The sequence below is a fragment of the Vigna radiata genome, chromosome 5 (assembly GCF_000741045.1).
Source record: "Vigna radiata var. radiata cultivar VC1973A chromosome 5, Vradiata_ver6, whole genome shotgun sequence".
NCBI lineage: Eukaryota > Viridiplantae > Streptophyta > Magnoliopsida > Fabales > Fabaceae > Vigna > Vigna radiata.
Genome location: NC_028355.1, coordinates 14,656,367 through 14,672,346, shown reverse-complemented (window position 1 = coordinate 14,672,346; position 15,980 = coordinate 14,656,367). Strand labels below are relative to the sequence as shown.

General features: G+C 34.9%; 2 protein-coding genes across 3 annotated transcripts in view; both read right to left on the bottom strand.

The window, feature by feature from the left end:
- Positions 1 to 2,493: 2,493 nt before the first annotated feature.
- LOC106761482 lies at positions 2,494 to 3,315 on the bottom strand. The gene has a single exon (XM_014645036.2). The coding sequence runs from the start codon at positions 3,259 to 3,261 to the stop codon at positions 2,635 to 2,637; it is 627 nt and encodes a 208-aa protein (XP_014500522.1). The 5' UTR covers positions 3,262 to 3,315; the 3' UTR covers positions 2,494 to 2,634.
- A 1,210-nt stretch (positions 3,316 to 4,525) lies between these two features.
- LOC106762406 (isoamylase 3, chloroplastic) overlaps positions 4,526 to 15,980 on the bottom strand; it is a 20,468-nt gene continuing 9,013 nt past the window's right edge. For both annotated transcript variants that reach the window (XM_014646306.2, XM_014646307.2), the window contains exons 12-24: positions 14,973 to 15,036; positions 14,442 to 14,541; positions 10,528 to 10,628; positions 9,946 to 9,997; positions 9,764 to 9,826; positions 8,315 to 8,404; positions 8,165 to 8,237; positions 7,944 to 8,023; positions 7,641 to 7,745; positions 7,472 to 7,570; positions 7,280 to 7,341; positions 7,012 to 7,120; positions 4,526 to 4,999 (exon numbers count right to left, since the gene is read on the bottom strand). In XM_014646306.2, coding sequence (XP_014501792.1) covers positions 4,886 to 4,999; positions 7,012 to 7,120; positions 7,280 to 7,341; positions 7,472 to 7,570; positions 7,641 to 7,745; positions 7,944 to 8,023; positions 8,165 to 8,237; positions 8,315 to 8,404; positions 9,764 to 9,826; positions 9,946 to 9,997; positions 10,528 to 10,628; positions 14,442 to 14,541; positions 14,973 to 15,036 — 1,112 coding nt within the window. In that variant the 3' untranslated portion in view covers positions 4,526 to 4,885. The remainder of the gene's footprint in view (positions 5,000 to 7,011; positions 7,121 to 7,279; positions 7,342 to 7,471; positions 7,571 to 7,640; positions 7,746 to 7,943; positions 8,024 to 8,164; positions 8,238 to 8,314; positions 8,405 to 9,763; positions 9,827 to 9,945; positions 9,998 to 10,527; positions 10,629 to 14,441; positions 14,542 to 14,972; positions 15,037 to 15,980) is intronic.

Below are 15,980 nucleotides of genomic sequence, written 5' to 3'. Positions count from 1 at the left end.
ACTATTTTGCATCTAAATTCAATAATGAAAGAAAAGATATATATTACACCAATTACTTTTTTACTTTTTTTTGGAAGTTCAAGTTAAATTAGTATAAGATTTAGTAAGTAAAATAAAATTAATGAAAAATTTATAATATTGTATTTTTTAAAACAAGATTGTCTAAGAACTCTTTATTTTGAGTTTCAACAAAAGAATTTAACGAAATAGTGTCTATTAAAATAATCGTGTAGGATAACGCACTAAGAGGCTATACATGTGTAAACAATATCTTAAACGCAATAAGTTACTCTAAACAATTTGATAAACGAACTAGCATAAAGGTTATAGTACATGGTCTACCTTAAACGCTATTATGAATGTCTAACGTTTTAAATCCAAATGTACAAATAGTACTTCTTTGTCTATTGTATTGTTTCTCTATATTTATGCAGTAAGGACAATGCATTTTTCAAAAGTTTTGTACTAGTTTAGAAGAACGTTAAAAAATATAAAAAAGCAAAATAAATCTAACGTCATACAAAATGGCTATACACCTACTTCAAACTCAATGCTTCTAATCAATGGATCTTCCTTGAAGTTGCCTATATAAAGAAGACCTCATGAAGAGAAGATAACAACAATGATTGCTCATACTATTACGCCATCAAAACTCTTGCATTTGCATCGTCTAGCTTTTGAAAAAGAAAAATCTTTATATCAAGTTTTTTAAATAAATTTTGTATTGTTAAAATATTTTCTCTAAGTGGGATTTTATCTATACTTATTTTTATAAAAACATTTTGTTGTTTTTGTATAATCAGAAGTGATTTAAAATACTTGGTTGTTTAACTCATGAAGAGTTAAACGTTACAGTCAGTTGGACCTTTTTGCTTTTATACCATGAGTGGTTATACTCATTGTAAACTAGGAGTGGTTAAACTTATTGTATCTTTTTAAAGATAGTGTAACTCTTTAAGAATGCTATGGTGCAACTTGTAGGTGAGTTGTTAATACAACTTCCATGATCATGAAAATAAAGATGAGATTGAAGATGAAGGAGGAACCGATTCCCCTTGAAGTGTAGTCCATCCATGGTTGAAGTGAAGTTCGTGGAATCGATCCCACGAATTCGGTACCCATTTCATAACCAATTACGGGAGAGAGAGTAACCGATTGTATAAGGATATAACCGATTCCAGAGAGTGAGTAATCAATTCTAAGACTTGTGTAATTGATTCCTGTAACATGTAACCTATTCCAAAAAAAATTGTATTAATTATTTATTATTTTTTTAATTCTACTATTTCAAATAACACAAAATATATTACTCATAAATATTATTTTATATTATTACTATTATTGAGGACAATTTGATAATCTTTATTTTTTATTTATTAAAACATTTTTTAGTCAACCTATCAATAAAATCCCATACAAACTTTCCTAAATTTACTTCTAAATCTATTCTCAATCCTTATTCTTAAATATCTTCAAATTCATTCACTCATTTTCTCTCAAATTTATGTGCTGAGCTTAGCCTAAGTTTATAATTATTTTTTGTCTTTATATATTTTTATTTAATTCTATTTCTATAATCAAATTAAAATCCCTGTAAACTCTGTTTTCTCTCATATCCAATTCTTTTTTATACAACATAACACCATTTATTCTGACAATACCCATGATCACGAACCACCTGGACGACACCCATAAATTTGAAAGCTTTGTTTCCTTTTTACTACTCTTAGTTTAATATTGAAATAAAATAAAAAAATACAATCTTTATATTAGTATGTTTTTCTGGTGGTCTATTCGTAAGTAGTTATTTTGTAATCTATATTTTGTTTTCATTTATTGAATCACCAAAAGGTATTGAGTAGTGTAATTTATATATTATATCCCTAACTTTCATTTATTTAATGTGTTTTTTAAATGGGAGATTTTTCATAATCTAGTCTTTGAAAATTCTTTTAATCAATCAATGCCTTTCACTGTGGAGGATATATTTTCTCTGCTCATTGCCAGTTTCCACCTTTTTGTCTGGTAAAAATTACGAAGTGCTAATTCATAATACTTCATGCTCAACTTTTATTTCTTTAAAACCAGCATTACCTTACTATAATAACATCAAACTGATTCATGGTACAACAGTTTATGAAAAAGTTCTGTGATTAGATACTGCAGTTCTCTGGCATAAATGGCCATCAAATAGCTCGAATTGTCCTTCTCCTGTGCTCAACTTCACAAATCATTTTTTTTTTTAAATCAAACTACACAAAGGTTACAAAGGTTAAGGTTATCTCTGTTTTTTTTTTCACTTTTTCGATCTTCTTTATTCAAAGCAAACAAAATTCAATCATATCTTTCCCAATCAGCTAACACTGAAACAAATATCTATAACAGTATACTTAAAAATTGTTCACCGTTGCAATAATTGGTTAACATAAAAGTCACAAATAACTTGTATAATTTGCTGTGAATCAAAAACAGCATTTGCATCCCTAGCAATCATGATCAGAATTGAAACTAAACTATAACTTTATTCCACAAGTTCAATATAGTATGCCGAAATTACACATTTAAAAGCAGAACAGTACATTCTGCAACTGCGACCCTTGCAATAATGGTAATGGTAATAGTAGTTGACACTTTCTAACTGCATAAGATGACCCTTGTGAGAACAAGAGAGAAGCAAGCCATGGAGAAGAAAAACAAGAAAACAAAGTCCCTTGAAGACCATTTCCTAACATCTTTGGTCTCCACTCTCAAACTCTTGGCTCTCCTCAAAGCATCCACTTCCTTCATCAAATCAAACTCCAACCCTTTCTTCTTCAACTCCTCCACGCACTTACCCAGTAACCCTTTGTCCTCCTTCTCCCGCACCAGCATCCTCTCCATGTGAGCCTCCACAGCGCTTTTGTAGCGCAGGGCCCACATCACTCCGAGCGAGAATAGCAGAGAGCAAAGTGAAGGGAACCATGACCTGTGACAGGAAGAAGACGGTGATGATTGTGAAGAGTTGAAGAGGAGCATGAGAGTGGTGGAGTGGAAGAGGAAGAAGAAGATGTAGAGTGTGGTGATCTCTTTGCGCGTAGAATCTATTTGAGTCTCCTTCAGCGCTATGCGGGTATTGATGAGTTCCTCTTCTTTCAGCCACTGCTTCAGGAGGAGCTTGTGCGTGGGTGTTTCAGCGATTTGGTGAAGTGGGTGCATGTGCTTCCACTCCATGATCGATGATCTCGTTGTGCTCTGCTGCTGTTCTTCGTTTTTGTTAGCCATTGGAGCGTTGCAGAGAGAGAGAGAGAGAGAGAGAGAGAGAGAGAGAGAGAGAGAGAGAGATTGGGTTCGTATTCTGAAGCGAATAGTTATATATAAAAAGGGTGTATTGATGAGCTTTTTTGAATTTTTCCAACGGTCGAATTTTGTGAATTTCCAGAAATACTCCTCCCTACGGTTTTTTTAAATCTACGTTTCCATTTTTCTAACGCTACAACGGGACACATGACTTCGAACTTGGGTTACCCAATCTTTTTCTCAAATTTTATTGTAAAATAAAGTTATATCTTTAATCATATTAATTGCTGTTTTTCTGTCATCAAATAGTTTATTACTGCAGTTATTGTATTTAATATTGCATCACTAATAAATCCATTATTTAAAAAAAAAAAGATAATTTAAGAAAAATTTAATAAAAAACTGTTTTTTTAACAACTTTTTTGTGACTATCTTTTAAATATTTTTTTTACATAAATTCAAACCAACTATTTTAATAATGACATGTGATATATTGTTAAAAAATTATTAAAAAAAAGTTGTTAACTTCTAATTTAATAATACTGCAAAACGAATCTAATTTGTTGTATTAACATTTTAATTGAATTTATTCCTAGCTTCTAGTCAGATACTGACAAGGTAACGAACACTCATTTTATACTAACAAGGTAACGAATACTTATTTTAATTATTATTATTATAATAAATTAAGTTATAGAATTAAAACTTTGGAAAAAAAAACCATTGAGAACATAGTGGAAAATAAGAGGAAATATAGTCAATTATAAATTATAACACTTAACTTTTACTTTTTTACTCTTAAAAGAAAATGGTAACATGAGTTTCTAAGCTTATATTTTACCCATGTAAAATTAGAAAAATTCAATTAAATGGATCAAGACAACCAATGTAAAAAAAGATAAATATTTATTGATCAAGTTGTCAATTTAACATCGATCAATTCCTGTTCATTTTTAAAGTAAATTTCTTTTAATTGATTTATCAAATAAGTGAATTGCAGAAGTTTCGACCTATAAAATTCCCATATAAAATGAGGGTTAAAGTAACCATAATACTTCAATTAATAAACCTTTATAATATTCTAAATTGTAAAATAATCATTAAATATTTTACAGTAATTATAAATTGATCTTTAATTAAATTGTACTATTTACAACTTAATTAAATAAATCAATACAAAAGACGTTCTAAATTATTTCTTATGAAAAAGAACCAAATTAAACATTTAATTTGAAACTTATAAAAGATATTGAGATGCAAATTTGAGATATATGATATTTCTTTTTCACAAAAATGAAAAGTGTTATTAAGGTACACGATTCAATATCAATTATTGACATTTATTCCAACTCTAAAGAAAAGGCATTTATTCCATCCAAACGAAATTTACAATATAAACGATACACCTAACGCCATGCCTAGTTCCGTTCTGGAAATTATAAGACTTAAAATTTTCCTCTTACGCCTATGTTCCCCTTGAACTGCAGAGCTGAAGCACAATACATTTTCATGCAGATACTTTGTAAATATGCATTACGCATACTCGTCTTCTAGTGCTAATGCTATAACTGCAGATAGTGCTTTTCCCTTATTCCTTTTAATGCAAAAGTCAAAACTTCGCCTCAAGAAGAATGGAGGAGTATGGAGCTATATTGTACGTGTTTCCTATGCTATGGACACCATCAAGAACAAAGTCGTCAGGTGATTTGAGATTAGTGTCCACCTGCATATGCGTCCATAATTCAAATTAGATAGAAAAAAGTATGAGGAAGATCTCATATCGAATTACATTTAAGAGTGGACTGATGCAACAGATAAAACCTTATTGCTCTTCAGAAGAAATATAAATTAGCAACCATGGAATCCAATCACACTTTGATAGATGTATTCTTTCGATCAAGTCAAAACCATAGAATTCCAACAAGATTATCCAAGGAGTGGGTGTTTTTTTGTGGGGAGGGTAATGCTTGGCATTTTCAGAATAATTAATCTTTCTTTGAAGTTTGGATTTGACGCTAATCTTCGGCTAGGCTACGCCCTTACTCACAAATTGTGCCCACACCTTTGTCTTCTTCCCTGGGAGCAAAGGTTGCTCCTCAACTATTAATGCGTATAATCATGTTAAATTCTTATTGATCTTATCTAGAAGTGTCTAAGCGTCACAGATTTTCAGCACTCGCCACTCTGATTTCTTAGAAATGGCTGTTAAATCAACAAACTATAATAATACACACACAATCTCATCAAATACTATGAAGCTAAAGCCTGAAGAAGCTGATGCGTTCAAGATTTTGAATTTTTAAAAAGTACGACGGGATTTTCTGTACTCCTACTTTGGGTAAATATTTTCCTGAAAAAATCCTTACGTTGGGACCTTTTTTTGGTAGTCTTGCTCCAGGGTCTATTCCTTTGTTGTTAAGACTTACGTATAAAAGAATAGTTCAAACCAAAATGTTAATTTATTAGGTGGAAAAACCTCTAGATCTAAGTTCAACATCAATTCCTTGACGCAAGACTCCTACATTGTCATCCCTTTAAAGATTGTTTATAACAACTTTCTCTTTATCGACACTGAGAAGGTAATATAACTCTTTCTTCTTTGATGACTTCAGATACCTATCAATATTTAGTCTATATATACCTTAATAAGCCTATAAGTAACTCTTCTCAACAAAAGCACCCTCATCAAGCAAATAGGGAAAAAATGAGGACTCGAGAGTCGTGTTATTTGTTTTCATGCCACTGGCCATTCCCCAACAGAATTATTTCCATCCTATGACAAACTTTCATCACGAAACTATCTAATCCTGAATATACCAATCCCAACCCTTGGGTATGTTCCTGTCCCTTTTCAGCCTAGAGCTTGGAGACTCACGTTTTGCATCCAGTATTTCATTGGGCATGTTTTCATCACAATACAACTTCTAACATTTGTCCACCCAACCCAAAACTCAACCGCTGTCTCTAATGCCATATATCTGAGAAATGATGTTTAGACAATTCCTTTACCAACATCCAAGTAACATCTGAGTCAATTAATTAATGATGTTTTGACACATACTTAAGAAACCGGTTGTCAACTAGTTCAAAATTATGCTGCAGGTTGATGCATAGCTCGGTGTCAAGGAGAAGTGATAGCTTTATCCTTTTGTGGGTATGGTCATGGCATCATGTGGTGGTGACTTAATCTTTGAATTGATGTATCTTGAAAGAGACTTTGTTGAATCTTAAAATTGTTCTCGGACATGTCCATCTTTTGCTTGTTGGAATATTGTTCTTTTCTCTTTCCATTTTAAGGATATTTTGTTTTTCTAAATATAAATTCATGATTCACAATTTTGTAGTGAACCAAAACCGCCGAAACTTGCAGTAATCTATAATCCACATCTTACTTATAATTGTTTTTTATTACTAAAACTTGAATAATCACAATTTTGAGAATAGAGCATAAAGATTCAACCTCTTTAAATTAAGGACTAGTTGAACTATTCCATATTTATTGGGATTAAAAATATGCTTAACCCATATGTAACTTTTATTAATAAGAAAGTCATCATTCTTGCAATCAGTAAGCCATCGTTATAAGAAGGGTAATTTACTTCTTTTTCTAGCAAAAGGTACCGGGAATTTGGGCAAGAGGTAAGCTTGCCATAAATATTCCTCTATGCATTGTAATTATGTATGCAAGCGAAAATAATGTATTTTTGGATATGCCCCAAAAATGGAAAATCTTACCACACGGAACCATTTCCTCTTTTCTGGAGGTGTGGGCAGCAGAGCTTTGATAAAGTAATCGTGAGCATTAAATGCCAAATAGACATCTGCCCCGCTCCTTTCATGAAGCCTGCATGCACATGCACAAACACAAGGGAAAGCACGTGCTGTCAAGTCCATCACAGTTAAGTCTGATAGGGAACAATAGACATTCACTAATTATAATGTTAGAAAGAAGCACTGACTTATCTATCTCATTTCCCAATTAAAGATATACGTATATTCTTACGTGAATGCAAGAAATCTGCTGTCATGATTTTCCCAATTGTCTTCATGCCATGTTATTTCATTCTGCAAAAAAATAGTTGTTGCATCAGCGTAATGGAAGAGTATGTATTTCTTATAGAACTGCCTGCATCAATGTTTACCGCTTTAAAAATAAATCATGTGCAACAGCATAACGAAGCAGAGGATACTTTACCTTACTGAGAAAACTTTCATGACTGAATACTTCATGGGAATGCCTGTACTTTATCACCTTCGAGAAAAACCTGAAGTGGTCACTCTTCCGGGCATCCAACTATCGAGCAGAAAGATAATTAGTTAAAAAATAGTTTTTTAATTGGTCTAGAGGGATGTAATAAACTTGCCTGATCCCACAAAAAATTATTTATGGCGGTATCATGCCCATAACTATTGTTATTTCCATTGCGAGTATGACCATATTCATCTCCCATTAGCATCATTGGTGTACCCTGGTCGTTCATTACAAAATTTTAAATCATTATTCTCTTTCGGTGATAGCATAATGCAAACCAAATGAAAATCATATATTAGTATCTTCAAGTTTTCTTCAAAAAAGGAAAATTAATCAAGACACAGTGTAACTATCTAAACTGCATGTATATATAGAAAATAGGTTAAAAGGCACATTTTCCCCTTCATATATGCACCTGAGATATCATTAGTGCCAAGTGAAAGTTTTTCATTTGCCGTGATCGCAAAGCTCTTATACTAGCATCATCAGTTTCCCCTGTCAAGCAAATACAATTAACTAAAAGTTTAGCAAAAGGAAAATATTACACTCTCTGCCCAACAAATAAACATTGGTACCATCATTTCCAACTAAAATATTATAGATTTAGTAGACAAGGAAGTACAATTTGAAAACTACCTTCGAAACCACAATTCCAACTAAAATTATCATTGCTACCATCATTTCCACCTTCCCCATTGGCTTCATTGTGCTACAAAAAACAACAATCAGGGAATATACAATGTTTTGATGAATCATGACAAATTGAAGAAAAGAATAAAGAATTACCTTCAAATTGTATGAAACAAGGTCACGCAAGGTGAATCCGTCGTGTGCAATAACGAAATTAATACTATGATATGGCCTTCGCTTGTTCACCTGTTCGAACAAATGAAGGAAGCCGTCATTATAGAATTATTTGTACAGCAGCATATTATGACAATTCATGAAATTTAGGTAAAAATCAGCTACAACATATCTTAGACCATTATTTCAATACACTAACTGAGTAGGACAGATATATATATATAAAAAAAAAGGCATGAATGGTGCATTTGGGTGGATTCATAAGTTCCATTGATGATTAATAAGTAATGAGGAATATACTTACATAACCTAAGAGAAACTAACAACTAATAGTGTGTTTGGAAATTGAATTTTTAGAGGATAATTAACTTTTATGGGAAATTTGAAATATTTTATGACAAAATATGTTGCTTGAATAAAAAAGTATTAAACAAACTGAAATTCTGAAGATTTTTAAGAGTATTTTGATTATTTAAAATAATGAAATTTCAGATTCCATCTAAAAAAAAGTAAGAATGTGAAATTCTTTATAAACTTATTTCTCAAATTTACACGTCTCTTATCCTCATATTTTTTTCATTAGCTTGACCTAAGCTAGGGCATCATCAGCTTGACCTAAGCCAGAGCATCATCAGCTTGACATCAACTGGGGTGTCACCGGCTTGGCCTTTGCCATGATGCTGTCGATTGTTGGCAAGACTATTCTCTCAGCCTATGTAACTTATAGCTTTGATTATCTTTGAGACTATTTTAGATAATTTTTTCGTTGACATTGACATGAGCTTTTATATTACATTGTGGGATTATTTTTCTCCCTATTAAGACCGGTGTTATTTCTCTGTTGACACAACTAGTGTTATTTTTTGTCTGAACATAGCCTTGACCAACATTGGTTGAAAATTATCACCAAATAATATTTTTGAATCATTAAATACTGTTTAATATTAAAATAATTTTCTGTATTTCGTGGTAATTAAAGTACTCTCTTCAAACAAGTAAAATTCAATAGATTGGAATTGAAACCAATTCAAATTCAATGCATTTTAATTTGTTTGAAATTGTGAATTCCCTTTCTAGACACACGGTAAATGATGACCCTACAAGTCTCATCATCTAACTTTAGGAGGGAATTAAAATATATAAACCAAATATTATAAATAATATTCTAACATTTCTAACGATATTCGATAAATAATTTTACTGCTTAATCTTCTTTATTTTGGGTCTGTGGTCCACCCTATCATAAAATGCTGCGTCTTTAGAATAATTTAGGGTAGTTTAATCTAAGATTTTACCACGAGAAAGTTAAATTCCATAGTTGTTAGAGCTTAAAGTCATTCCTATGTCTCCACTTAACAACTTAAGGAGTTGGTCTTTGACATGATACAAACCCACGAAGTTAACAAACATGAATATCTATAAGTAGCTTACTCTGTAAAGATCAGAAGATCCAGCAACACGAGTAGCAAAGCTCCCCTTTACACCATAATCACCCTAGAACATGTTTTTTTTTAGGAAACAACAAAAGGAACAAATCAAATAAGCCATAAATCAAGATAGATCGGACAATCTGGATGTATTTAAATTAAGCATCTTCTTACTATTGGAATTACCTTAATAAATTTCCGTACATCATCACGATATTTCCCATTCCATTCAGCCCACCTGCATCAAACATAAACCATTAATGGAACGTGTTTTCTTTTTAACAATAGATTACCTTCTCCATGAAGAAATAATTTCCCGTACTTTATGCAGAGATTATGTCCTGGAAATCATTATCAGCACCAAAATTAATATATTGGTGCAGCTCGGATGTTGACTATTGGCACAGACATATAGATCACGTGATGATAGAGTGACCATTTCATGCTATGAAGCTACAAACAATATCATGTTCAACCACCTTGAGGAATTCAATGGCAGAATTAGAACCGCCAAAGTAACTTTAGTGATGATTTTATGTTATACAACTTGTGGTACAAAGTTGCAAGTGAGAATATTGCAAGCAGAAAAAACAATGAATGACTCATGATAGCAAAACACTGAAATCAAGAATTAAACTAGTAACCTATACGCTGTCAAAATCACTAAGATCTTCAACCTTCCGGATGTACAGGAGGACTATAACAAAGACTATTCATAAGATAATTATATTTGCTTACAACTAGAAACATTAATAACAAATAAATTACCGATCCCAATTTGGAAAACTCCCAACAAGATAAAGACCTCCACAATCCCAAGGCTCTGCAATAATTTTACATCTTGATAAGACTGCATCTTTAGCAATTGCCTGGAAAAGTAAATAAAAATTAGTTGACTCAAACATTAAAATTTATAAATTCTCAATTTTCTTGTTGACGGACAAAACCACTATTCAATTATTGTCTTCAAGCCTATAAATTGCACGTGTGGTTAAAACTAATAAAGTTAGGCAAAACCAAATCAACCAAAACTATTCAAAAACCAAATGAACTCCAATTCAAGCTTTCGTTGTCTATAAATTTTTTATTTTGTCAGTGCTATTTGACTTTTAATCTCAAATTAGGATGGCCTTAAATTTCAACCTGGTGCCAAGGTCTTCAAGATCTGTAGGGTAAAATGAAGACAAAGTGTCTTACCCAGTCGTAAAGCTTATATGTGCTTATCATTATACTTTCTACTACTTATGTTTCTTGTTCATTTTCACCAGGAGTTCAAACTAAAGTTTAGACCTAACAATTTGTCATTTTAGGTTCATTAAATGCATTGAACCATAATTAATTAACTAACCGTGGTTAACTAACCACGCAAGTAAACTAATCATGGTTAATTAACCCTAATTAACTAACCACGCAAGTAAACTAATCATAATTAACTAACTTTAGTCAACTAACCATAATTAACTAACCATAATTAACTAACCATAGTTAAGTAACCCTTGTTAACTACTCCTTAACTCACTATTATTACTTAACTAACCCAATAATTGTAATTAACTAACCCTAACTCCAACCCTAAACATAACACTAACCCTGTCTCTAACCATTGACCCTAAATATAACACTAACCCTCCTGACCTTGACCTTAACCCTGGCCTTGACACCCTAACCCTCACCCTGACCTTGATTCTAACCTTCACCCTAACCATAAACCCTAATATTCACCCTGATCCTAACACTTACCCCGAACCCTGACCCTAACCCTCACCCTAACCTTGACCTTAACCCTGACCTTAACACTAACACTAATTCTAACCTTAACCCTAATCATGAACGATGATCATCACTTTGACCCTAACTCTAACCTCAACCTTAACCCTAAACCTTGACCATCATCGTGATCCTAAACCCTAACCATCACCTTGACCCTAACCCTCACTCTGAGTCCTAACCCTAACATATGACCCCTAACCTTCACCTCAAACTTTAACCCTAACCCTCATAATGAACCCACACAATCACCTTGACCCTGATCCCGAACCCTGACCCTACCCTGAACTCTGATCCTCACCCTGACCCAAAACCTTGACTATAACCTTAACCCACACTTGAATCCTGACCATTACCCTCACCTTGAACTCTGACTATCACCCTAACCTTAAACCTGACCCTGACCATAATCCTCACCTTGAATCTTGACCATTACCCTGACCTTAACCCTGAACACTAATCATCACCTTGATCCTGACCCTGACACTAACCTTCAAACAAAACTCTAACCATCACCTTGATCCTGACCCTGACACTAACCTTCAAACAAAACTCTAACCATCACCCTAACTTCCTAACCTTGAACCTTGACCATCACCTTGATGTTGACCCTGACTATCATCCTCATCCTAAACCCTAACCATCATCTTGACCTTAATCCTAATCCTGACCCTGATGCCTTACTCTAATCTTGACCCTCACCTTATCCTGATCCTGAACCTTATCTTAACCCTGATCCTTATCTTGACCTTATCCCTGGCCCTGGCCCTAGCCTTGAGCCTTAGTCTTGAGCCTAGCCCTAACCTCAAGCCTTGAACCCTAGCCTTGAGCCCTAATCTTGAGCTCTAGTCTTGAATCCTAACCTTAGCCCTAGCCTTGAGTCCCAAGAGAGCTAGCCCTAGCCCTAGCCTTGAGTCTAGCCTTGAGCCCTAACATTAAGCTATAGCCCTAGCCTTAAGCCCTAACCTTAAGCCTTAGCCTTGAACCCTAGCCCTAGTCCTAGCCTAGAGCATAGTCTTGAGCCTTAACCCTAGCCTTAAGCCCTACCCTAGCTTTGAGTCTTAGTCCTGAGCTTTAGCCTTAAGCCTTAACCCTAACCCCCTAACTTTGAGCCCTAATATAGCCTTGAACCCTAGTCCTAGCCTTGAGCCCTAACTTTGAGGTCTAGCCTTGAGCCCTAATCCTAGTCTTGAGCCTAGTCTTGAACATAGCCTTGAGCCCTAGCATTAAGCCTTAGCCTTGAGCCCTAGCATTAAGCCTCAGCCCTAGCCTTCAGCCCTAGCCCTGCCTTGAGCCTAACCTTAGTCTTGAGTCCTACCCTTGAGCCTAACCCTAGTCTTAAGCCCTAGCTTTGAGCCATGGCCTTGAGGCCCTTGAGCCCTAGCCCTAACCTTGAGTCCTAACCCTAGCTCCCTAGCTTTGAGTTTTAACCCTAGTCATAACCATATCCTTAAGCCTAGCCTTGAGTCCTAGCCCTAAGTCCTAGTCCTAGCCTGAGCCCAAGCCTTGAGTCCTAGTCTTAAGCCCCAGTCCTAGCCCTAAGCCTTAACCTTAGCCTTGAGCCCTAGCCTCAAGCCCTAGCCCTCGTCCTAGTCCCCTTGAGCGCTGGCCCTAGCCCTAACCTTGACCCTTAGCCTTGGGTTTGCCTTGAGTCCTAGCTTAAGCCCTAGCCTTGAGTCCTAGCTTAAGCCCTAATCTTGAGTCCTAGCTTAAGCCCTAGCCTTGAGTCCTAGCTCGAGCCCTACCCTTAAGCCCTAGCCTTATGCCTTAGCTCGAGCCCAACCTTGTCCTAGCCCTAACACTAAGCCCTAGCCCGAGCATTAAGCCCTAGTCTTGAGCCCTAGCCCTAGTCCTGAGCCCTAAGCCCTGAGCCCTGAGCCTTGAGTTTGAGCCTTAAGCCCTGAGCTCTAGCCCTGAGCCCTGAATCCATAGCCCTGCCTAGCCCTAATCCCTGCCTAGTCCTGAGTTGTGCCTAGACCTGAGCCTAGCCCTACCTAACCTTGAGTCCTGAGCCCTAGCCCCACCTTAACCATCATCCTAACCTAACCCTTACCCTAACCTTTTACTTGAACCCATCCCTGACTCCCCAAACCCTAACCATCACTAATCCTGAACCTAATCATCACCCTAGCCTTGAACCCTGACCATCAACTTGACCTTGGACACTAACCATCACCTTAATCTTAACCCTGCATCCTGATCTAAACCTTACACCAAACCTTGACCATCAATTTGACCATAACCCTGGCCCCACCATGACCTTGAAATCTGAATTACATGACCCTAAACCTTAACCATTACTCTAATTTTGACCTTAACCCTTATCCTAACCATCACCCTAACCTTGAACTATGACTTTGACCTTCACCTTAACACTATCCCTTACCCTACCTTGATCCTAACCCTCACCTCGAATACCGATCATCAACCTGACCTTGAATCCTAATCCTCACCTTGAACCTTGACCATCAACGACCTTCACCTTAAACCCTAACCATCACCTTATCCATCATTTTGACCCTAACCTTAACCCTTGAACCTTGACCCTAAATCCTGACCGTCATCCTAATCTTGATTCTAATCCTTATCCTAACCATCATTTTGATCCGGAACTAAACCTCTCACTAAACCTTGAACCCTAACCCTTACCTTGAACTCTTATCCTAACCCTTACCTTACTCTCAACTTGACCCTCTTCACGAAGCCTTACCTTGACCCTTTTCCTAAATCTTGGTCTTAAACCCTCACCTTGACTCCCTCCTCGAAGCCTTACCTTGATCCTTAAACTCTAAGCCCTTACTCTAACCCTTACCTTCACCTCACTTTCATCCCAATGGCTGAACTAACTGATAAGTACCATACCAAATGACAGTTGAATTCATTAAATATATATCACATGCAAATTAATAATTTACCCTAATAATCGGGGGGGCGTTAAGGGGGGAGCCATCAACTCCTCGACACATGACACTTGCAAGATCAAATCGAAATCCATCCACATGATATTCAGTGACCCTACAATAAAGTAAATTATTATTAAAAAAACACAATAGGGCTTATTAGGAACTAAAAAGAAAACTATGACTTAAGTTAGTTTGGAAATGATAGCATTTGCAACGCTAAAAGATGATTCGTGTCATTTAAAAAAACTAATAACAATAGTTATACCTTACCGGACCCTCATGCAAACATGCCAGTTTCATGTAAAATAGAATCAAGGGAAGGGGGACAACGGACAATAATTTTGACAATGGAGAGCTTCATGAAAATGTATCAATTTAAGAAACCAAAAATCTAAAATTCTAATGTATTAATTCCGTGAGATACCAATAAACACGGAGAAGCTGGAATTAAATGAATTCCGATTTTCTTTCATGAAAGAGATCACGTCATATGAAGACATACAATTCAGAATTAAAAAATAACGTCGTATAAGTAGTCCATACCAGTGTCTTAGGCTGTCAAGAATTAGGTCCATAACCACAGCATGGTTACAGTTTAATGTATTACCTGGGGATAAAACGTCATGTGAAGTGAGAAGATTTAATGTTGATATCAATATACCAAAATTATGTTAGTGATAACAGAAATATAAAAAAAAATTACACAAAGAAAGTATTGCATATTAAATGTCCTCAAAAGAAGGCACAGCTCGACATAATGGAAGTTTTCATAAAATTAAAGAGAACCCGGTTGAACAAACAGAAGGTTAATAAAGGACCACTACATAGCTTCAGGTATCTAGATTTTCAAAAAGGTCATGTGAAGGTGGAAGTGATGATACATCCCCCACACTGAGCATTAACAAAAGTAGTCCAATTTGGTTGAAATTGTGGTTCCTTTCTAGTAGGTTTCTTGTCATGATGACTGTGGATTCTGGTGTTCGGCAACTTGCATGCTTAGTGGACTTAGCCAAACATGCCTAGCTTTGATATTAACAGACTCCAGCTTGGGCCTAGACCAATTTACAAGTAAGCCGAGGCTTGACGTAGTCTAACCCAACAGTGCAATCTATTACTGTTTTATATCTACACAACTTTGTAAATATTTATGATTTGTCTTCTTCATTTTTTCTTAGTATTTGTCCCTCATGTTAGTTTGCTCTCAAAATATATTTATTTTTGTAAGAGTAAGTGTTAGAGATTTCCCATCAGCTAGAGTCAAATTAAAGTATGTCCTCCCTAAGCATGAGAGAATGTTTTGAAGATATTATATCAACAAGAGAGATTATTAAAGTATAGTATATAAATAAATATAAACCTCATCTTACAAATTGATTTTGTAAGATTAAGTTAGACCTAAATCTACTTTCTAAAAGTAAGCATAATAATTTAGGAAGAAAATACTCTTTACGGAAAAACAAAATACATACATACAAGCATATATATATATATATATATATATATATATATATATATATATATATATATATATATATATATATATATATATAT

Coding starts and splice junctions, on each gene's coding strand:
- LOC106761482 (XM_014645036.2), bottom strand. CDS start 3,261: ATGGCTAACAAAAACGAAGAACAGCAGCAGAGCACAACGAGATCATCG.